This window comes from Misgurnus anguillicaudatus, chromosome 3 (assembly GCF_027580225.2).
Source record: "Misgurnus anguillicaudatus chromosome 3, ASM2758022v2, whole genome shotgun sequence".
Lineage (NCBI taxonomy): Eukaryota > Metazoa > Chordata > Actinopteri > Cypriniformes > Cobitidae > Misgurnus > Misgurnus anguillicaudatus.
The window spans coordinates 2,917,114-2,941,226 of NC_073339.2; the positions used below are offsets into that span (position 1 = coordinate 2,917,114).

At 37.0% G+C, this 24,113-nt stretch overlaps 4 protein-coding genes across 4 annotated transcripts in view; 1 reads left to right on the forward strand and 3 right to left on the reverse strand.

Annotated features, from left to right (window-relative positions):
- Positions 1-4,148, reverse strand: part of LOC129445226 (uncharacterized) — a 76,652-nt gene extending 72,504 nt beyond the window's left edge. Inside the window, exon 1 of the mRNA XM_073860062.1 lies at positions 3,670-4,148. The gene's annotated coding sequence lies outside the window, so the exon portion shown is untranslated. The remainder of the gene's footprint in view (positions 1-3,669) is intronic.
- The window catches only part of LOC129445228 (uncharacterized), a 35,202-nt gene extending 20,093 nt beyond the window's left edge, over positions 1-15,109 (reverse strand). Inside the window, 6 exon segments of the mRNA XM_073860063.1 lie at positions 556-733; positions 1,632-1,958; positions 8,302-9,263; positions 12,021-12,201; positions 13,120-13,568; positions 14,995-15,109. Of these exon segments, the coding sequence (XP_073716164.1) occupies positions 556-733; positions 1,632-1,958; positions 8,302-9,263; positions 12,021-12,201; positions 13,120-13,568; positions 14,995-15,010 (2,113 nt within the window). The 5' untranslated portion in view covers positions 15,011-15,109.
- LOC141363563 (uncharacterized) overlaps positions 1-15,449 on the reverse strand; it is a 50,651-nt gene extending 35,202 nt beyond the window's left edge. Inside the window, exon 1 of the mRNA XM_073866442.1 lies at positions 15,418-15,449. The gene's annotated coding sequence lies outside the window, so the exon portion shown is untranslated. The remainder of the gene's footprint in view (positions 1-15,417) is intronic.
- Positions 15,450-17,324: 1,875 nt separating this feature from the next.
- LOC129443843 (uncharacterized) lies at positions 17,325-21,315 on the forward strand. Its single transcript, XM_055204089.2, has 4 exons — positions 17,325-17,426; positions 18,039-18,089; positions 19,456-19,648; positions 19,777-21,315. Exons 2-4 carry the CDS (start codon positions 18,075-18,077, stop codon positions 20,883-20,885), a joined length of 1,317 nt encoding a protein of 438 aa, XP_055060064.2. The 5' UTR covers positions 17,325-17,426; positions 18,039-18,074; the 3' UTR covers positions 20,886-21,315.
- Positions 21,316-24,113: the final 2,798 nt, after the last annotated feature.

The window sequence follows — 24,113 nt, forward strand, 5'->3', positions numbered from 1 at the left end:
ATGCAATTGCGCAACACTCCTGATTGACAACTAGGAGGACCAATAGATGATCTACCCGGAAAAAGAAAATCCTCCGCAGTACCTTAAATGACATTAGTCAACAAATTTCATAATTGATTATAATCTATTTTATTGATTATTTGTTGCAGCCCTAATCCCACCCAGCACCACCCTTACAAAATTAAGAAACTATCAATTGCTAATATTAGCTGTATCTAGTGTATTGTAGCAAGACTAACAGCTGGTGTTGTAGCAAATGTTTCATCATATTAGAGGTACTTCCACTCTTGAACGAATTAACTCTACTATAATTAGTATTAATATAAAGTAAATACAGATTGGCAATGTTTTTATATTATCATTTTATTACTGACATTTAACTTTTTTAATAAAATAGTGTGTTGTTTAATTAGCATGTTTATGTGTTGTGTTATGATACTGAAATTGGTACAGAGAACAGTACAAATTTTACTGGTATACCAAGTACTGTACCATCCCTGAAATGTTGTTACTGTGACAACACTAAACAGGTAAATATTAAGACAAGACGCTTACCTGAATAAATCAGATCCCCTTCATCTGTCTGTTCTTCTTCTTCTTCTGTAATTTCTTGTTTCAGCTTTATCCCACAGTCCAGCAGATTTTTCTTCTCTTCTTCTTTATTACAGACAGAAACCAGAAGCTCTGTAGATGTTTGATCAATGATGCCACAGACAGAGACACCAGATACATCCTGGAAATAACATGAAAAATAATAAACTGAAGGAGAAAATGATGACATGGTTTTATAAAGCTTTCGTGCACTACTCAACAGTGAAATGTCAAGCAAACAAAAGGTTAAAATCCAAATAAAAATTCCATCACAAACATCTTCATCCACAAACTGAATGTACCCTTTAAATCTCCGTTTCTGAATTTAAGAATACAAGATGAATGCAACTATGCCAGTTTAGGAACATTTCATCCATCACCATCAACCAATCACCAAAGTCTTCCACAAACACACTTTCATTTGTACAAAATGCACCAACAGATATTTTTTAACACACAAACATCAGAAACATGTTAAACAATCACATCAACACAGTTGATGAGTGGATCAGTACTCTGTGCTGATGCATATTGATGTTGGATGGACTCATAGCTGAAAAGATGAAGCTCTACTTCTGTGATGGGGACTTAACTAAAAATAATGATTAACTGATTCATTCTTGAAGGCAAGAAAATGAGTGGTATGAAGAAAATGAAATAATTGTTTAGAGAAAAGCTTGCTAAAAGAGAAAAAGACAGAGTAAGTATAGTAAGCATTCAGTTTGCTCTAGTTAAGCGGGATGATGTGGGCCCTATTGCAGGAATACAAAGAGGTGTTGTTCATACTTTAACAGTATTCTGGATAAGACATAAATGTGTAGGAGAAAGTGGAGGTACGCCATTTATGTTAAACATGAGTGGTTTATAAAATATACTTACTATTTTTATATAAATACAACTATAATCTAAATGATCTGAGCCAATGACATCAAAAACTATCGACAGGAGTCGTTTCCACTCCTGGAGTCAAATACAACTTTAGAGACACTAAAGTAAAGGGAATCTAGAAATGTTTACAACATGTGGTGTGTGATACTTACTTGTTCTGATTTTACGGTTTGAGAACGAAGCGTTGGTATTGACTCATTATTCAGAATCAAGCTGGTTGAAAATCCAGCGTTGAACTGTCTCTCGTTTTTGAAGCAGTCTGGTGTAAAATGATTGGCGCAAATGTGTAACATTCTAGGTACTTTCTTTGGGACATTGCCATAAAAAATGAAATCTAACCATGATGCCCTCAGTGACTCAGATTGTGGGAGTGTATAGAGACTCTGATGTTCATTGGTACATCCCAAAACAAAACATTTGTAATTCCTCTTCAGTGCAGACATTGTAAGATTCCAGCTGCTACAGTGAACATACAAAAATTATGGACTCTTAGGGCTGCATCTGTGATCATAAGGCAGATCATAACCAGTTGTGGGCAGGGCTTCTCCTTATATTGACATCATTGTAGAAGAGAATCTGAATCAGCTTGTTTGAAGAAACATCTTCTAACTTATGGGAATAATAAAAAGAGTGAGTGGATATCTAACATTATAAGTCGCTTGTTTAAAAACAGTTCTCAGTAAGCATAATTTCACAAACATCATTCAGTAAGAAACAACTCAATAACACACTAACAGACACTATTACATTAGCATGAATAAACCAGGAAATACCAAAAGCAATGGGTCTTATTCACTAAGCACTCGTATGCACAAAAGTGCGCATAACAAATGTGTTTGGATGTTTTCACAAACAAATCATGATTCAACAAAAACCTTTGTACTTGAATTTCTTCTAAATGTATGAACGAATTCAAGGACTTTAATAGCACACAGACGAAATAATCATGCAGGTTGATGACAAATATTCACGCATTGCTTCCTCACTTTTATAATAATTATATGAATATCAATAGAGTCCTTAAGTTTTGTTTATTTAATATAACAAGCAAAATAAATAAGTAGATAACCTTAGCGTTAGCTAACGTAAAATCATACAAAAAATCTACACTGAGCTAACGTGAGTAAAATAAATGTATAATTGGCTACCAACCCTCCGTTCACATAGCGGTGATCAAAGATAGCCACTAGCAAGAACATTAAACAAACAGAGACCGGAAGTAAAGTTCCGTCCAGACGCGTAACCGCGACAGCGCGCATCAGTCCGATGAAAGCCTACACGTTTTGTGTGAATTAGGTGGAAAGTTTTCGTGAGAAGTTTAAATCTGCGTATAACCACGAAACACATATGCAATTAGTGAACGAGACCCAATATTACTTTTTAATAATACTAACTACATATTTCTACATGCTACACTGCATGCTGGGATTTCAAAAGCTTTGCTTTAGGTCAGGTCAACAAACTAATCTTAATTAGGAACATTTACCTAATCTTATTCAGCATAAACAGAAATAATAAATGTGATTTTAATACTAACATTTTTTGTTCAAGTTACTTCATTATATAAGCATTTCATATTTGACTTTGTTTTACAGTGTAAATTATGAAATTATTGTTGAAACTACAAACCTTTCTGTTCAGTCATTCATCTCCTCAGCTTTGTCTCCAGTAACGCCACCTCTTTCTTCAGATGAGAGATTTCCTACTGAATAACACAGACATCATTTCAACAGGATTATAAAAACAGCTGATTTGGCTGTAGTAAATTTACTGTAGTAAAACCATGGTTTTGCTAATAGTAACCAAACACCAAAAAACATGGTTACTGCACTTTTACCACAAAAGACGACCGTTAATTTTGGTAAGGGAAATCAAGAAACAAAGATTTCATGACTACAAAAGTAACACAGTCTGAAAATATTTACCTAATCTTAAAGTTTAAATAGTAACAACAAGTAACAGTGATAAAACTTCGCTTACCCTAGAGAGATAATATACGTTAAATCACTAATGATGAGCATCAACTTCTCTGTGATTCTACTTATGCTGCTTTACCAACTTGGCTTGGTTTTATCTTACACTATCAGCTGGATAATGCTACAGGATCTGCTAAACTTTATGCTTCCAAACTACTACGCGAATATTGGATTTATTTGGATGAACCCCAAACTACCAACTGCTTTTAATTACCTCTGACAACGGCTCGATTCCCCATAGTGTACTCTGTTGAAGTTGGGACGAGATTCTCTGGTGTTGGTCGGCGGCTCGTAAGCTAACGCTAGCGGCAAGCTAGCGGTCTCCTCTGACATCATGGCTGTCCTTAGATCCTGCGCTTTGGAACTCAGAAATCTCAACTCGCACATCGTACCGGGTAAAGCTGGGCTTGAGGCGATTACGCCGCCAACGCTTTGTGCACAGGGCTGCTCGATATTGTTTACATGGCGACGTCCCAGACTACTCCTCTATGGGTCTCACTGCGGAACATAACATCCAGGGGGCGGGGTTAGATCTAGATCCAACTCCTCCCACTTTATATAATTTGTTCCGCCAGAACCAGTATGTTTGCGTTGTTGCAGCACGCAATTAGTTGCAACCTGTGGGCGCCAACGTTTGCTCTTATTAACTTAAGTGTCCATTTGATTAATAATATAGTCGAGAAAGATTCATAATTTAGAAAGTATTCCGGACAGTGTGATATCACTGAAGGGATTTATTTGTACATTATCCCACTTATTACACAGCTACATACAAGTAAATGTAAAAAAGTAAAAAAAATTATTTGATATCTTTTATTACCACATTTAAAAAAAAAAGTAAACCATCTAGGAGGGAAACCTGTTTCCTAATGGCTGTAAGCAAAGACGCGTTAAAACAAGTTCAAAGTCTATACCTACAAGATAAACATTCAATTTATTAATTTATAAAATGTCATAACCTATATATTTGAATAATTATGCATATTTATACTGCATCCATTCATAGGTCTTAAACTGCATGTGGTAAGTAGTAGGCTTACCCGAAATGTTTTACTCTCAAAACATAGCAAAAAACTTACATTTCACCTTAAAGGCACTACTTTTATTGTAGTCATAAGTAAAGTTCGTTTGGTAACACTTTATGTCAAAAGAATAACTTAATTTAGTTACGACATCATGTGGAAATGGTAACGCAGCAACACCTTTATGGCGTGTCTTGTGGTAAAACTGCCGACCAATGGGATCTCTGGATCTGAATCCAACCCCGCCCCCTGGATGTCGTGTTCTGCAGTGAGGCGCTACTGCATAGAACGGGCTGTTGATGTCATTTCTCATGCAAATACTCCTGTTTTAAAGTCTGTCTTTATGCTGCTTAACACTCGCTCATTACACAATAAAGCACCACTAATTCATGACATTATAATTGACAGGAAAATGGATTTTCTATGTCTGACTGAAACTTGGCAGAACGAAATGGATTTCTTTGCACTTAACCAAGCTACACCCCAAGGCTATAGTTACATTCAAAATCCCCGTAGAATTTCCAGTACATGCCACTTCATTTGAGTGTATTCATTTTGCTCTGTCTGGTGCTCTGAAGCTACAGGTGGTCCTTGTTTATCGCCCACCTAAGGCATCTGCTAGCTTTCTGCCTGAGCTCTCGGACCAACTTGCTCTGATCTGCCCTACCTCTCCAGCTACCATCTTACTTGGAGATTTTAACATCTATGAATCCAGTAATGTTTTTGCTGCTGAATTTTTGTCACTACTTGATTGCTTTAATTTTACACAAGATATCAATGGCCCTACGCATGGTAAAGGGCACACTCTGTACTTGGTATGCTCTTCTGGCATTACCCCAATCCATCTACAAACTATTGACCTGGCTGTTTCGGATCATTTTGCCATCATGTTCTCTGTTTCTCTACACACACACACACACAGGAAGTATGAGAAAAGGATCATTGAATATTGAAACATCAAACAAGTGTCCATAAAATAATTATCAAGCACTCTTACAGACCATCTTATCAGCTATCCCCCAAACTGTCCAGTGGATGACATGGTTAATCATTATACCCTGGCCTTGTCATGTAGTCTGGACTCTGTTGCCCCCCTCATTACGCGATCTGTCTCCTTCTCCTGTCCTGTTCCCTGGTTCACTGCTGAACTTCGCCTCATGAATGCAACAGGGCAAAGACTGGAGAGGTACTATAAAAACCGGCCTCACTGTCCATCAGCTGGCCTACATTGACCATGTTAAGGGCTACAAATATGCTCTGTTTAAGGCAAAAAACAGCTACTATTCAAAACGTATTGGCAACCAACAACATCAACCTAAACAGCTTTTTTCCACTATCAACCGCCTACTCTGCCCACTTGACACTTCTCAACCTCCTGACGTTACTGGCTTATGCTCCAGATTCCAGGATTTCTTCCAGAGAAGGTAGAAACCATCCACCAGCAACTTCAGCAGTCTAGCTCCTGTCACCCAACCACACTACCGCTGCTGGATACAAAGTCTCAAACTGCCTTCATGCCAGAGGAGTGCCTCTCCTCTATTTCCTTGCTCAAAACAGCTCAAGTTTGTGAGCTAGTATCAAAGGCAAATTCTACGACCAGCAAACAGGATCCTATGCCAACTGCCTTGGTTAAGGCATGTCTTCCAACTCTGGGTCCCACCCTGGTCAACATCATCAACACCTGTCTTCTGGGGTGATCCCCACCAGCTTCAAAACTGCTGCAGTGATCCCTACACTTAAAAAATCTGGCCTAAACCAAGATGATCCAAACCACTACCGCCCAATCTCCAACCTACCTTTCCTGTCTAAGTTCCCAACTTGACCATTGTAAGGGAAAAATAAAATATATATTCTTCCGTTTGGCCCAACGACGGTAACCAAACGTCATGGCAAAAGGATCGTTGCGCGTTCAGTCTTTTCCGGTGCTTGTAGATGACGTTTTAACATTACGCAACTTAATATCTGACTCCAAAGATATAAAACGTATTGTAATATGAATCAAATTGATGTAAATATAGAATTTGTATAAACATTTGATCATTCTATTTACTCATGTTAACATTGAACTCATTCATTCGATTACCAATATCATATCAGCCCACACTGGCCGTTGTGCGGGTTCTGAAACATAAACTCAACCACACCAGAGGTTCTGACTTATAGAGCCCACGTATAGTAATTACAATTATACATAACTTAGTTATGGTTAAATAATTAAACTCAACCATACCAGAGTTTCTGACTTATATAGCCCTCGTATAATCATCACAATTTTACACAACTTAGTTAGGGTTAAATAATTAGTATATCAGTGTAACCAGAGGAAATGGTTGAAGCAACTGCCCCATGCTGGCGTGCCCTTCATTATTATTATAAAATACTTACGCAACCCCAGCCAACTAAATACAACTTAATACAGAACTCAAAACTATAATTATAGTAGAGATACTGATCAGAGGTTCTGACTTATCATCTGATAGCCCACATATAGTAAAGTAATGGCTGAACATCTTAGTTCATCGGTATCGACGATTAGCATGCATTTATACCCCGGTCGTAGATTTATGGTGACAAAGGATATCGTAATACTTTATAGCAACTTAGAAGAGTCAATAATAATACAGAGCAAATTAAAATGAATGCAAACGTAACAATTTATTAACCAGGTAGGAAAAACATAATTCAGAAGCCAATTTACATTCCAATTCAAATACGAAAATCAAACGAAAAACCATTGCATACCTGGTAATGAGATGAAGATCTGGTTACAGATTCCTCAACATAAAATAAAAATACATGATGCTATGCCAGGACAGCATCATGGGGGTGCATTTCTAGATATAGAAAATCCTTTCTGAATCTTCTACACATCATCTTAAATAACCAGAGAACAAAGCATATAGGAATTTGGTACTGATTGGTTGTTATAAAACTAAGGGCTGTCCTTAATTTGCATACAGCGGGTGATTGGTTTATGGGAGGTGTCTATCAACATTGATTGAGTTTGCTAACACTTTAACATTGAATTCTGTTGTTATAAGAGTGAGACCATTGTAACCACTTGCAATGAGATATTTCAATAGAAAACAAATAAGATCAGTTTCAGATTCTTTGTGGATGTAGCATTTCATATACAGTTTGCTTTGAGAGAATGAGAATACAAATGTATGACGCCCTATCTTAGTGGGTGCACTTAATCGCTGTGGTGCGTGGCGGCACTTTGATAGCACCCAGCCCAGCCCAGTTCATCCAACGGAACCAAACAGAGATGAAGTCAGAAATGACCGAACACATCAACGCCTTCCCAATTCAAAACGAGCAGTCACACAACCAAGTACGGTGGCACAAAACAAAAACCGGCGCCCTTCTAAGCGGGTTAAAAAGGGTAACTATAACGTATGGCGGAATAGCACTTTCGGGAGTACTTTGACTCGGCGCAATAAAGTGTCACGACTGAAAAATCCGCTCCCCTTTTTTTACTTCCACCATAAAATATAGTTCCTCTTTTAAATACGCTTAGAAAAGCACTACGTTTTATTTTGTGCCACCATACTTGCTCGTATAACTACTCGTCCTAAATAGGAAAAACATTGATGTGTTTGGTCACCCCAACTTCATCTCTGTTTCGTACCATTGAATGAATGGGGCCAAGCCAAATGCCATCAAAGTGTCGCCGCGCGCCACAGCGCTTACGCGCACGCACTAAGATGATAGAGGTATGTATCAACTCTTCTTAGTTAAAGTAATAACATAGTTTAATATGGAAAAAGGATAGACTATTCCTTTAAGGCTGGACTTTTAAATGAAGCTCTTTTCACACTCTAAGGCTTTTCTTCAGCGTGAATTCTTTTGTGCGCATCAAGCCTAAACCTACGAATGAAGGTCTCTCCACACTGGTCACAACTGTAGTGCTTTTCTCCAATGTGAGTTTCTTTGTGCATATCAAGCCTAAACCTACGAATGAAGGTCTGTCCACACTGGTCACAACTGTAAGGCTTTTCTCTAGTGTGAATTATCCTGTGCTCAGTAAGGTGAGACTTGAAGCCGAAGGTCTGTCCACACTGGTCACAGCTGTAAAGCTTTTCTCTATTATGAACTTTCTTGTGCACAGAAAGGTGGCAACTAAAAGCGAAGCTCTTTTTACACTGGTCACAACTGTAAGGCTTTTCTCCAGTGTGAATTCTCCTGTGCACAGCAAGGTAGAACTTATAATTGAAAGATTGTCCACACAGGTCACAACTGTAAGGCTTTTCTCCTGTGTGAGTTCTCCTGTGCACATCAAGGTTAAACTTAAAAGCGAAGCTCTTTTCACACAGGTCACAACTGTAAGGCTTTTCTCCTGTGTGAATTCTCTTGTGCGCAATTAATTTGTGCTTATAATAGAAGGTCTGTTCACACTGGTCACATCTGTAAGGCCTTTCTCCAGTGTGAATTTTCTTATGCATATTTAAGTTTCCCTTTTGAGTGAACGTCTTTCCACACTGGTCACAACTGTAAGGTCTTTCTCCAGTGTGAATTTTCTTGTGCATATTTAAGTTTGGCTTTTGAGTGAAGGTTTTTCCACATTGGTCACAACTGTAAGGTCTTTCTTTAGTGTGATTTTGCATGTGCGCTTTAAGGTCGGACTGACTATTGAATATTTTTCCACACCTAGAGCATGTACAAAAATCGTTGTCTGACAAATTCTCAGTTTTCAAGCAGCTCAGAGATTCTTCTCCAGGTATAAAACGATGAGGTTTCTCCTCCATGTTATTTGATTGAAAACTTTCCAACTTCACATTCAGGTCTACAATGAACAGAAAAAAAATTATTACGATAACATGACAGTAAAAATGTTTCAAAATGAGGTGTAAATTTAAAACAATGACATTAAACCCAGTAACATATAATGATTTTTGCTGATTAACTAAGCTGAGTTAAAAATTCAAGCTTACATTTACAGAGAATTACCATGTATGTTTATTTTATACTGAAATATGTAATCTGGCGCGAGTGCAGGGCTCACAACATTTTAAAATCCCTGGTAGCCCTTCGGAAAGCACTCTTCAGTTTTTGGTAGTGGTCGACCGATATGGGTTTTTTATGGCCGACACTAATATCAAGAAAGCTGATTTTAAAAGCTGAAGCTGAATATTAAGAAACTGGCCAATTGGCCAATATGAGGTCGATATAACACAAATGTTATTACAGTAAATAAGAGACGAAAAGAAAATTGGTGAAAGTAAAAATACATTTGTTATGCATAACATTTATAAATATACCCCTTTAAAGTACTTAAAACATACTAACAAGACATAATCAATGTAGATCTGACATCTCACAGTACTGTTTGAATAACTGTGTTGTCTTTACATTAAGTGACCCAGAGTGTCTTTTCATTACAAACATTAAAGGAACAGTATGTAGGATTGTGGCTAAAACTGGTACTGCAATCACACAACTGGTGGCCAATACACAACATGACAACATAAACATCAGTTGAGGGCTGCACCTCTACTTTTTTAATGACAATATCCTGGCCGGACCACTGTTGTCAGTAGCCATGTTTCCATCCACATGTTTTTATCCGCATTAAGTGATATCGAATGAAAAATGCCTTATGAAAACAGTAAAATTCGTCTGAATTTCATGAATATCGACTCAAAAGAAATACGTTCGGATTTTATCTTGATCGATATATGGCTTATGTGATAAACGCTGATGGAAACGTTATTTGCCGAATAAATAATGATTTGCGATTAAGGTTTAGGTCCTTTTATGGTTGCAACCCACACACAAAACAAAGAAGACGGTTCGGTCGGATTCGGGCTTCATTTCTAACATTTTACACAGGCTCGTGCTCCGCCTTTGCACGGTAAATGAGCTGTCAAGTTCAATGCTGCTGGATGCACTATCAGTAAGCGCAGGACCACGCTGAAGCCATTTACAGTGGATTTAATAATTTCCTCAACAAAAATGTAGCCTAATCTTGGTGAGTAGGTTTTTTAATGTATAACTAAATATTACTAAGTCTTAAATACATAATTTAGACAGAGGATATAGACTAATGTTGGCATTAATGTAAAGAAAGTGCCGCAGCAAATCCCACAGAACCTTTATCTTTATTGCGTTATTCCCAAAAATCTTATCCAGAATGTATTATCTTAATTTAATTTGTTAAGAAATAATTGTTTTTATTGGCATGTTGACCTATTTATAATGTATTGCATATGCCTATTTAGAACGAAATGTTACAGATTTTTTTTCTTTGTTTCAACTTCCAAGTGACGTGTAGCCCAGTTAGTCATGAATAAATAATGTTAACGTTGGACATCCTCCGGAGTAAATGGAAGGCGCTCAAACAGCGGTACGTGTTTAAAAAAAGAGAGTTCTCTCGCAACGGTGCCGGAGGGAAAATAAAAGCAAATTCGACCTTGATGAGATGGCCAAAGAACCCTCGTAGCTTCACTGGCTTCCAATATTAACAGCTCATGCAAGATATTTTTTCGTTCTCATTTACGTTAAGCATTGATCCGGACTATCATTTCACGTTAATTCCTCCGTTGTCGTCGGGCATTTACATGCATCTGCATCATCATAGCAATTTGATGTTAACGTCATTTTCTTATTATTATAGCTTGATATGTCGCTATCAGTTCAGCTGGCACATAAGCACTTATAACTTGTGAAATGGCACAATCCATTTTGTCTAGCAAAACTTTGTTCGCAAATGTTTGCTTGAATATTGTGCGATTCAGTGCGAAAATGAATGGAAACACCTTCAAATGTCTCAAATCAATTCGATATACCAATTTGATCGCAAACCAGCATGTGACGTCATTACGTACAGGTTTTTATCCGCTTTAAAGCCGTTGGATGGAAACACACTTTCACCAGCTTTATTCGCATAAGTTTTTTTTTACCGAACTTCAGATAATTCGATTGACAAGTGGATGGAAACGTAGCTAGTGATATAAGTATTTGAAAAGAAAATGATTTCTTAATGTCTAGTGACATATCAGGGCCATTTTATGATTAATTGATATAAATTTCTTACATACTATTCCTTTAAGTAATAGAGAAATGTACTGGCCGAATTTTTTTATATAGGCTATCAGCCTTTGTAATATATTGTCCTCTCACTAGTTTTTGGTAGCCCAAATGAATGTAAGGACCTCAAATAAAAAAGAAATTATTTTTAACATAGAATATTGGGACAAAGCACAAATAATAACCACATGAAATAATCAAATTACAATCATCAATATAAATATTTTCTTCTAACTAAACTGAAATTTCTGTTTCTGTTATTCTTAATACTAGAAAAAACAGGATATCCATGACAGCAAACTGTTCATCTCTACACTGGATCTACTGACAATTTAAAGGCGGAGTGCACAATGTTTGAAAAACCCTTTGGAAAAGGGAAACGGGGCGACTACCAAAACACACTTGTAGCCAATCAGCAGTAAGGGACGTGTCTACTAACCGACATCCTTGCCGGGGTTGCGTATGTGTTACTGTGACAACACTAAATAGGTAAATATTAAGACAAGACGCTTACCTGACTGTATCCGATCCCCTTCATCTGTCTGTTCTTCTTCTTCTGTGATTTCTTGTTTCAGCTTTATCCCACAGTCCAGCAGATTTACTGATATCTTCTCTTCTTTTCCATTACAGACAGAAACCAGAAGCTCTGTAGATGTTTGATCAGTGATGCCACAGACAGAGACACCAGATACATCCTGAAAATAACATGAAAAATGGATAAACTAAAACTATTTAAAATAATCTGAAGGACAAAATGATGACGATTTTTTATACAGTTTTCGTGCACTACTTAATAGTGAAATGTCAAGCAAACAAAAGGTTAAAATCCAAATAAAAATAATACCATCACAAACATCTTCATCCACAAACTGAATGTACCCTTTAACTCTCAGTTTCTCATTTACTGTCAATTACAACAGGATCAATTATAACTATGCCAGTTTAGGAACATTTCATCCATCAACCGATCACCAAAGTCTGCCACAAACACTTTCATTTGTACAAAGTGCACCAACAGATATTTTTTGACACACAAACATCACAAACACGTTAAACAATCACATCAACACAGTTGAAAGAGTGGATCAGTACTCTGTGCTGATGCATATTGATGTTGGATGGACTCAGAGCTGAAAAGATGAAGCTCTACTTCTACTTAATTAAAAACAATGATAAACTGATTCATTCTTGAAGGCAAGAAAATGAGTGGTATCAAGAAAATGAAATAATTGTTTAGAGAAAAGCTTGCTAAAAGAGAAAAAGACAGAGTAAGTATAGTAAGCATTCAGTTTGCTCTAGTTAAGCGGGATGATGTGGGCCCTTTTGCAGGGATACAAAGAAGTGTAGTTTATTTTTTGACTTTAACAGTAATCTGGATAAGACATAAAAGTGTAGGAGAGAATGGAGGTACACCTTTTATCTTAAACATGAGTGGTTTATGAAATTTACTTACTATTTTTATATAAAAACAACTATAATCTAAATGGTCTGAGCCAATGACAAGATCAAAAACTATAGTGTTGAATTGATTGGAGTCAAATACAACTTTAGGGACACGATGAGTCAGAAAGGGAATCTGGAAAGATTTACAACATATAAAGTGTAATACTTACTTGTTCTGATTTTACGGTTTGAGAACGAAGCGTTGGTATTGACTCATTATTCAGAATCAAGCTGGTTGATAATCCAGCGTTGAACTGTCTCTCGTTTTTGAAGCAGTCTGGTGTAAAATGATTGGCGCAAACGTGTAACAATCTAGGTACTTTCTTTGGGACATTTCCATAAAAAATGAAATCTAACCACGATGTCCTCTGTGATTCAGATTGTGGGAGTCTATAGAGACTCTGATGTTCATTGGTACATCCCAAAACAAAACATTTGTAATTCCTCTTCAGCGCAGACATCGTAAGACTCCAGCTGCAACAGCTAACATACAAAAATGGACTCTTACTCAGGGCTGTGTCTGTGATAATAAGGCAGATCGTCTCCAGTTGTGGGCTCCTCCCTATATTAACGTCAATGTAGAAGAGAATCTGAATCAGTTTGTTTGAAGACAAATCTTCTGATTTATGGGAATAATAAAAAGAGTGAGTGGATTTCTAACATTATTAGTTGGTTGTTTAAACACATTGTAGACACAATAAACGAGCATTTTGCCTAACAGGTCTCCATCAGACAACTAAAACACTGACTAGTCATATTGCCAATCAACAAACATCATTCAGTAAAAAACAACTCAATAGTAAACAAACAGACATCATTACATCAGCATGAATAAACCAGGAAACACCAAAAACAATGGGTCTTACAGGGCTCCAGACTGCCACCAAATGGGGGCATTTTGCCACTAAAATTTGAGAGTGTGCCACTGAATTTTACATCCAGTTGCACATGTGCGACCAGTAAATTTGACCTTTTTTTGTGATGTGACACGGAATTTGAAAACAGCACATTGTACTTTCTGTATCTATCATTAAAGTGTTTATTAGTAATACAGTGGAAAGTGAATATTTGGATAGCATGTTGATTTAACAACAGTGTGTGCCCCTACATTTTCTGGTTGCGCCCCTAAAATTTTCAGTTGGAGGCCACTGTGCTCCTAGTGAAAAAAGTTAGTCTGGAGCCCTGTCTTATGCACAAATGTGTGCATAACATATGCGTACGGATGTTTTCATGAACAAATCAAGATTCAAGAAAAACCTTTGTACTTGAATTTCTTCTAAATGTATGAAAGAATTCAAGAACAACTAATAGCACACAAACGCTTTAACGTTACCCTAACGCAGTGCTTCTCAAAGAGTGGGGCGGGACCCCCAGTGGGGGCTCGAAGCGACACCAGGGGGGGCGCACGAGCCCCCGGGAAAAATACTTTTTCAGGAAGGGATTTTTTTGCACCGTCACTTAAAGACATTACACCCCAATCACGCTGATAAGCCGCTTGAGTTTTTTATTATTATTTATTGATTATATTTAATTAAATTTTTCAGTATCAAATGGTCAAAAAATATACTTTAAATAAGGGTTGATTTTTTTTTTTATTTCAGGCAAATTGATGCATTTTAAGTCTTTTCTGTTACAGACTAAAAACAATGTTAATAAAGTTATTATTTGTTCTAAGTTGATCGATATTTCTTTTTTGTGTTTTCTTTAATGTTAATAAGGATACAATGTTTTGAAGATGTTATTTCTATAGATAAATTATACTATTTACAGTCGCGGCGGAGAGTTTGGGGGGCACGAAATGTTTACTTCGTCCTCGGGGGGGCATGACAGAAAATAATTGAGAAGCACTGTCCTAACCCTAACGTTTATAATATTTCCTATATTAAATAGATTATCTATTTTAGGTAAGTATAAACAGAAATAATAAATATGATTTTCCCAATATTTTTATGTTCAAGTTACTTCATTACCTTTGTTGGGAAAACATTTTATAGTTGATTTGTTTACAGTGTAAATTATGAAATGATTGTTGAAACTGCACAAACCTTTCTGTTCAGTCATTCATCTCCTCAGCTTTGTCTCCAGTAACGCCACCTCTTTCTTCAGATGAGAGATTTCAGTGATAAAATCATCAATATCCAGCATGGACAGATCAGTTTACTACTGAATAACACAGACATCATTTCAACAGGATTATAAAAACAGCTGCTTTGTTAACCACCATTACGAAAATTACTGTAGTAAATTTCCTGTAGTAAAACCAAGGTTTTGCTAATAGTAGTAGGCTATTCAATACACCAAAAACATGGTTAGGCACTTTTACCACAAAAAAGACCACAGTTTATTTTCGTAAGGGAAATCAAGAAACAAAGCTTTCATGACTACAAAAGTAACTCAGTCTGAAAATATTTATATAATCTCAAGATTTAAATCGTAATAACAAGTAACAGTAATAAAACGTCGCTTACTATGGAGAGATAACAAACACAAACATTCACATAAATGATGAAGAGCACAAACACAAACATTCACATAAATGATGAAGAGCACAAAACACAACACGGCGCAGCTTCTTCTTTCAGGTTTAATGGCGGCTGGCAACTCATCTCAAATGTGCATTACCGCCACCTACTAGACTGGAGTGTGGGTATTAGAATGACATCAAAGGGGAAAAATCCTGTTCAATTCTTAACCCATTGTTTTGCAACAATTCTCCCAAATGCTTTACTTAATAAAAATTTAAGTGTCATGCTTTGTTTATCTACTTGTGACTTTAATTCTTCCCTATCCAGATCTGCTCCTGGTGAGTTGGCCTTGTTTCTTTTCCTCCAGTGTGGAGTGAACATGTCACTGCCTACTGATGTTTTTGCAGTCATTGTCCTTTTAAAGGAGACATATCATGAAAATCTCACTTTTTCCATGTTCAGTGCTATAATTGGGTCCCCAGTTCTTCTATTAACCTAGAAGATGTGAAAAAAGATCAACCCAGTAACCCAGATCATTGAAATATGGCTCCTCTTGTGATGTCAGAAGGGGATCTTATTATAATAATACCGCCCCTTAATCTGCACTATCCAACCATGGCCCTGCCATTTAGTGCAGTGAGCAGCTCATTTGCATTTAAAAGGACACACCCAAAATTAGCAAGTTTTTGCTCACACCTACAAAGTGTGCAATTTAAACATGCTATAATAAATGATCTTTATGGTATTTTGAGCTAGAACTTCACATACACACTCTGGGGACACCAAAGATTTATTTTACATCTTTAAAAAGTCTCATGAAATGTCCCCATTAAAGTATTTTATTAAAAATAACATTTTACAATACATTCATATAATACATTCCAGTTATAGAATAATTTAATTATTACAGATTTTGTAAAATATATGGATTTATCATCCTCCTTATTATATGGAAATTTACCTCTAAATCAGTAGGAACTGATCCGTCCATGCTGGATATTAAGCTTTCACAGAAATCTCTCAGCTGAAAAAAGGTGGCGTTACTGGAGACAAAGCTCAGACTGAAGGGCAGCATGTTGTTCTATTCGGTTGTTTAAAGTCTTATAGTGATCAGTATTTCATTTGGTTTGGTACTTTGACTTATGACCCATTCACATTACAAGTGACACGTAGCATCAAAGTGACACCATGCAAGTGGAGTTGTCTGAAATGCCTTTACATTTAAGGCATCAAAATGATCAATTGCTTATTAAATTAATTTAATGGGTCATAATAATCTAGATAATTTAGCGAGAAAAATTCTAGAAGAAAGTTGGGAAACTAGACAGATAAAGGAATCAGGTTTTGCATGGAAAGATAATACATGGGCAAAAGAAATGGACCTGAATAAATGAAAGTATATGGACCAACTTTCACAATATCACCATTAACGCCTTGTTCTTTTAGTTAACCACAAATAGACCTCACAATACAAATAATGATAAGTGGAAGTTTCTTGGGACTCATGCATAAAAGGAATAATGTTACATACAAAGTAAATTAAAGCAAAAAAAATCATAATCTAAGTAGGAAGGAATATACAATTTTTACTTCATAAAAATTAAAAAAATGACAGATGCTCAATGCAAATAATTACATTATAGGTAAACACAATGCAGGTCTTTGTGATGTGTGTCAGGAAATGGAGACAGTGGAATATGTTTTAATGACACGTGTGCGGTATCAGCATGGAAATAATATCATATATTAGAGAAGTACAACACATGGGCATTACAGAAATCACAATGGGTAATATTTTAAATGAAGGGACAAAACCGGGAATGTTAATAATAGAAATAATAAGGTTCTTAAAAAACAATAACCAGTATCATGCAGATTATCATTGTCACACTCCAGTACAGCAGGTGGCGATATGCACCCGGCCACGCCGCCAGTAAACCTATAAAAGAAGAAGAAGAAGAAGAACTGACCATTCTGTTTACACTCTCACGGTTTTCCTTTACCGTTTTCAGGTAAGTTTAGTCCCTCGTGTCACACAAGTAATACAGATAAATGTTTTTAACACTTCCCTCAAACGACACGTAACGATTCTGTTGAATATTTAGGCCTACTACATAGAATAGGTACGCGAGCATCTCCGCTGTTCCCCTGACGCAATTTTGGATTTCATCAGGCGATGTGTGAAGTAAAACATTCTTTAAATTGTAATATACCATTAGTTTAATTGCTAAACTTCAAATAAACGAAATTTCAATTAATTTGAACGACGCGCACGGGAGTTTAACCAACCGCAAAAGATCAAACAATGTGACAAAATAATGTGATGAGTTTCAAATGGCCAGTATTTTGTTATTCTTGAACCCATAGACATGGTATTGGTGTCATTTTAAAGGATTTTTTTTAAAGCTCTTTCTATTTGAACAACAAATTTGAGCATTTAACCATGTTCACAATTTTACTCACATACCTACATAGAAATGGTTTCGTGTCTTCTTAAGATATGTCAGTGCAAGTGGTTTTCAGTTTGGACAGCTCTTGCATTTATTTTAGTCTAGGTAGGACCAGTAAGTAAAACACCTTTTATTGTAAACAAATATAGAGAAAAGGTTATTCTCTGTTTTCAGGAGTGACACAATTTTTGAGGGGAGCTACTGACTGAGATGTTGAAAACTCAGGTAAGAAGTTAAGAAAGCTAAATAAATCACTTCATATGCAAGTTGTTTTACAACACAACATGCATCTTGTTTACCGCATTTTCCGCATCAGTTACACTTTATTACAATTATTTTTGATATCTAAATGTTAGTGGCACAGTATGAGCAATGTTAAACAAATAAGTAAAACTAAAAACATAAATTCTGTTATTTTAACAAATTATTTTTTGTGTATTCTGTATACCATCCATTCTTTTCAGCGTTTCACTTCTACTCTTGCTTGTTTGCTTTTAAAGGGATAGTTCGGCCAAAAACGATATTAAACCCATGATTTACTCACCCCCAAGCTGTCCGAGTTGCATATGTCCATCGTTTTTCAGACAAACACATTTTCGGATATTTTAGAAAATATTTTAGATCTTTCTGTTGATTAAATGTAATATTACGGGGTCCAGCCATAGTCCACGACCTTCAAGTCCAAAAAAGTGCGTCCATCCTTCACAAATTAAATCCAAACGGCTCCAGGATGATAAACAAAGGTCTTCTGAGGGTAATCCGTGCGGTGTTGTTGTAGAAATATCCATATTTAAAATTGTATTAACGTAATTAACTACCTTCCGGTAGCGCTGCCATCTTGGTCTCATTCGCATTCAGGATGAGAGCTTACGCAGCGTACAGAGGTTTCTCTGCTGCTGCTCTGTCCCCCCGCCCTCTGAATTTGTCGTACGTCACTAAGAAAAGTGCGTACACTACGCTAATACTCTCTCCTGAGTCTAAGATGGCGGCGCTACCGGAAGGTACTTAATTACGTTAATAAAATTTTAAATATGGATATTTCTACAACAACACCTCACGGATTACCCTCAGAAGACCTTTGTTTATCATCCTGAAACCGTTTGGATTTAATTTGTGAAGGATGGACGCACTTTTTTTGGACTTGAAGGTCGTGGACTATGGCTGGACCCCGTAATATTACATTTAATCAACTGAAAGATCTAAAATATTTTCTAAAATATCTGAAAATGTGTTTGTCTGAAAAACGATGGACATATGCAACTCGGACAGCTTGGGGGTGAGTAAATCATGGGTTTAATATCGTTTTTTGGCCGAACTATCCCTTTAATGAATCTGGGGTGTATTCCAGAAATCAGGGTTAACTTAATATCAGGTCAACCCTGAACCCTCTAGCGCTGCATACTAATTATTTTTGTCTTCTGTTTTGATTGACAAGAAATGAGAGATAGAGTCATCATTTTATCATGCACGATCAGCTGTGAAACACAAATGTGATTATTCTGTTCTGTAATGTTTATTACACACTCTGATATCTATAGAAACTTAACATTCAGATTAGTTTATGTGCATCTATTTTTCATGTTATTTTCAGGATGTATCTGGTGTCTCTGTCTGTGGCTTCCCTGATCAAACATCTACAGATCTTCTGGTTTCTGTCTGTAATGGAGAAGAAGAGAAGACATCAATAAATCTGCTGGACTGTGGGATGGAGCTGAAACAAGAAATCAAAGTAGAAGAAGAAGAAGAAGAAGAACAGACAGATGAAGGGGATTTGATTTATTCAGGTATGTGTCTTGACTTAATATTTACACATTATTTACATTTCACTTTTGCATAGCACTTCTAAACTATAATAATAGCTCTGTTTTTTTCTGTCGTATTGATCATATTAATTTTTTTCTGTTTATTTCAGACCGGATAAAGGTGAAGGAGGAAAGTTTGAATGAAATTGAGGAGAAACCTGAAGAAGAATTTCTGAGCTGCTTGAAGATTGAGAAGATTTTGTCAGATGAAGATTCTTGTACGTGCTCTCGGTGTGGGAACATCTTCAGTAGTCATTCCGACCTTAATGCACACATGCTAATTCACACTGGAGAAAAGCCTAACAGTTGTGATCAGTGTGGAAAGGCCTTCACTCATAAGGCACGCTTTGATGCACACATGCGAATTCACACTGGAGAAAGGCCTTACAAATGCGACCAGTGTGGAAAGACCTTCACTCAAAAGTCCAATCGTGACACACACATGAAAATTCACACTGGAGAAAGGCCTTACAGTTGTGACCAGTGTGAAAAGACATTCACTCATAAGATGTCCCTTGATGGACACATGCGAATTCACACTGGAGAAAAGCCTTACAAATGTGATCACTGTGGAAGGAGCTTCACTCAAAAGAACTCCCTTAATGCACACATGCGAATTCACACTGGAGAAAAGCCTTACAGTTGTGACCAGTGTGGAAGGAGCTTCATTCGTAAGATCTGCCTTGATGCACACATGCGAATTCACACTGGAGAAAAGCCTTACAGTTGTGATCATTGTGGAAGGAGCTTCATTCATAAGCATTCCCTTGATGCACACACGCGAATTCACACTGGAGAAAGGCCTTACAAATGTGACCAGTGTGGAAAGACCTTCATTCAAAGGTCCAATCGTGACACACACATGAAAATTCACACTGGAGAAAGGCCTTACAGTTGTGACCAGTGTGAGAAGACATTCACTCATAAGAAGTCCCTTGATGGACACATTCGAATTCACACTGGAGAAAAGCCTTACAAATGTGATCAGTGTGGAAGGAGCTTCACTCAAAAGAACTCCTTTAATGCACACATGCGAATTCACACTGGAGAAAGGCCTTACAGTTGTGATCTGTGTGAAAGGAGCTTCATTCATAAGATATCTCTTGATGCACACATGCGAATTCACACTGGAGAAAGGCCTTATAGTTGTGATCAGTGTGGAAGGAGCTTCATTCATAAGAACTCCCTTGATGCACACATGCAAACTCATAATGGATAAAGGCCTTAAAGATGTGATGAGTGTGGAAAAAGCTACAAATTATATCCTACATCCGAGTTTCTTAACTCTGGTGTGCGAGATAATAAAATAAAAATTATTTATTAATATATACTTTGTATATTTATTTGTTATTCGTAGTGAGGGCCTGAAACTGGTGTGTTAATCACTTGTGCCCATTAAATGTCAGAAGACTAATTGTAAAACATTTCATACATACCTTGTCTGCTGTTGTCAGTAACTGACTTCTGATTACAATAGACTATGGTCTTTTTCTCCACTCATCTTTATACATAATGTAATGTCCTATTCTTTGTGCTAACTAAACTCATAACATCTGACATTGCCTTGTTTGATTTTGTGTACATTTATGTAGAATTTAAGTATATTTATTTTCTGGTTTATATGATCAGTAAAAAATACTATTGAGTCATTTAATTTGTATGATCTTGCATAAGAAAAGGACATGGTGGCAGATGGGACTTTTTAAACATATAGCTGACTGGGGGATTTTATAAAAGATAAAGTCCGGCTTATAGTAGTGTGTAGGTTCTACGCTGTAGCTACACTGTAGGCCAGGGCTATTCAAATTTTACCCTGGAGGGCCGGAGCACTGGATAGTTTACCTCCAACCCTAATTTTCTAGTGATCATGAAGACCTTGATTAGGTTGCTCACGTGTGTTTGATCAGGGTTGGAGCTAAACTCTGCAGTGCTCCGGCCTTCCAGGGTAAGATTTGAATAGCTCTGCTGTAGGCTATGCGTAGCCTGATGTGCACCTCTGCAAAATTCTAACGAGGCGTCAATTCAACGCTAGAACCCCTCCCGTCAGGTCCTCGTACGGTTTGCCGCTAACAACGGTAAAAACAAAGATGGGTCAAGTTGAGGAGTGACAAACTCAAGCTGCAACAAAAGTCGCTGTCCATTTACCTCCATCAGAGCTAATCTTCTTAAATCATACACAACAAACTGCTTCTTCTTTGGTGGGTTTAACTGGCCAAGCGCCTACTTCTTCGGCTGTTCCACTGCTACTGTGGGTTAGACACATGGATACTGCTTACCAGTGGTCTGCATGTGTGTTTGCGCGTTGATGCGGACAACAACACAGAAGTATATATATAAAAAAAACGACGCGTAGGCTACGCCGTAGGACCTACACACAATGCACAAGCCCTTAAGATGCTCCGGTCAGGTTTTGAGGGGACAAAATGGCTGTGTTTACATGCATAAAATTTGGTCATTCTGACTGAATTTAATCAGATTGAAGGTTACGACAACACAGTTTACATGTACCCTAAACATTGCAATCTGATTAAAATGTTCGTTTATATGTACATTCTACGTAAGCCGAACCGAACGTCTGCGCAAGCACACAGCCAGAGTTATCAGATTCACGCATAAAAACCATCTCAATGGACATTCAAGACTAGCACAAAAGCATCCCAAAGACTATTCACAGACCAAATACCAATAACTAATAAACAAAATCTTTTCATCTTTAACCCGCAGTAGGAAAAAACAGGTGGGAACAGTTTAAACAGTAGCCCAAATCTAAACTCGAAAAAAGCAAAGGAGCAACGCTACGCTGCGGACAGCATCTCTTGTCAAATTCGCGCTTTATCAAAAGTCAAAGCTGAGTTGGAGAAAGTTGTTTTTAAGAAGTTTTCAGATAAAGGTAATAAAACACAATTTTTCAAATGCACAATGCTATTTTATTGGTTTATGTAGCCTAAGGTTATGAAAGTACACGTAAACACTGTAGACTGTATAGAGTGCAGGTTCATGTCTTATATTTAAGATCACAGATCTGTGATCACGGATCGGACTACACCATCTCTTTCAATACGATTGAAATTTGCATCTGATTGACCTGAATTGTACTGATTAAGATGTTTACATGAAGGCTTTTAAATGCCATTGAGCCATGTAAACTTAGCTACAGACTGGAAAACATCAGTAGGTGGCGACAATCACACTTAATTAATAGCTCCAAGAAATGAGAAGAGGATCAGCTCACGAGGAGCAGTTTGAGCATTAGTGTTGTGCTCTTCGTCGTTTATGAGATTAATGTTTGTTTGTTTATCTCTATCTGTGAGCATTATAATTATGTTTGTGTGTGGATGATATGAGATGGATGTGATGTGCTGTAAATTAGATTTGTCCATGCTGGATATTGATGAAAGAGAAAGAGGTGGCATTACGGGAGACAAAGCTAAAGTCAAGAGCAGATGAAGGACTGAAAAGAGAGGTTTGTACATCTTAAACATTCATTTCATTACACTGTAAAAGAATTCAACATCAAAATGACAGATAAACAGACAGATAAAGGGAATTTGATTTAATGGGTAAAGATTAAGTCAAGACACACATGAATAATGAAAAAGTTGCATGCTAAAGACATGACCATTCATTAGGTATTGTTATAGTTTAAGAAGTGTTTTTTACTGTGTCATATTGATTATAATGATTTTCTCTGTTCATTTTAGATCTCCTGAAGGTGAAGGAGGAAAGTTTACAATGAATTCAAAGAGAAACCTCATCATTTTAAACCTGAAGAAGAATCTGAGCTGCTTAAAGATTCCTAACGGATGTTGGTAGGTTTACTAATATCACATACACCACACGTGTTTCTGCAAGGTTTAAAGACATACCCTGTCATCTTCAAATAATGATAATGTGACTTTCATACATCTGGAGTAAATTGTTTCTATTGCAGTTTTGCGTATTACATCTTTTCCAAATTACTTGAAGAACCACCTCATGCAAGCGTAAAACTTTGTTGCGATAAATGGGAGTTTTGGAGAAATTTACTGTATTTTTTCTTTCCAATGTCTATTTACGCAATTTGAAGGGTAATGGAAAGCAGCAACTGATACTATAGAATAAAAACGGATAGATTTGAGAGAAAAATAGGTGTAATTGTATAAAGATCCAGCCACAAGAGTCTCACATCGTTTTAATGGTACAGTATGGGTATTTAATGGCATCTAGCAGTGAGATTGCAAATTGTCACCAACGTCAATTTAGAAATGCAATAAGAAGCAGGAGGGATTATGGCCCACTCCTCCACACAGATCTTGTCTAGATCAGTCAGGTTTCTGGCCTGTCACTGAGAAACACAGTGCTTGAGATTCTCTATTGGGTTTAGGTCTGGAGACTGGCTGGGCCACGCCAGAACCTTGATATGCTTCTTACAGAGCCACTCCTTGGTTATCCTGGCTGTGTGCTTCGG

Coding starts and splice junctions, on each gene's coding strand:
- LOC129443843 (XM_055204089.2), top strand. Junction 19,649..19,776: donor AGGGGATTTGATTTATTCAG/GTATGTGTCTTG, acceptor TGTTTATTTCAG/ACCGGATAAAGGTGAAGGAG.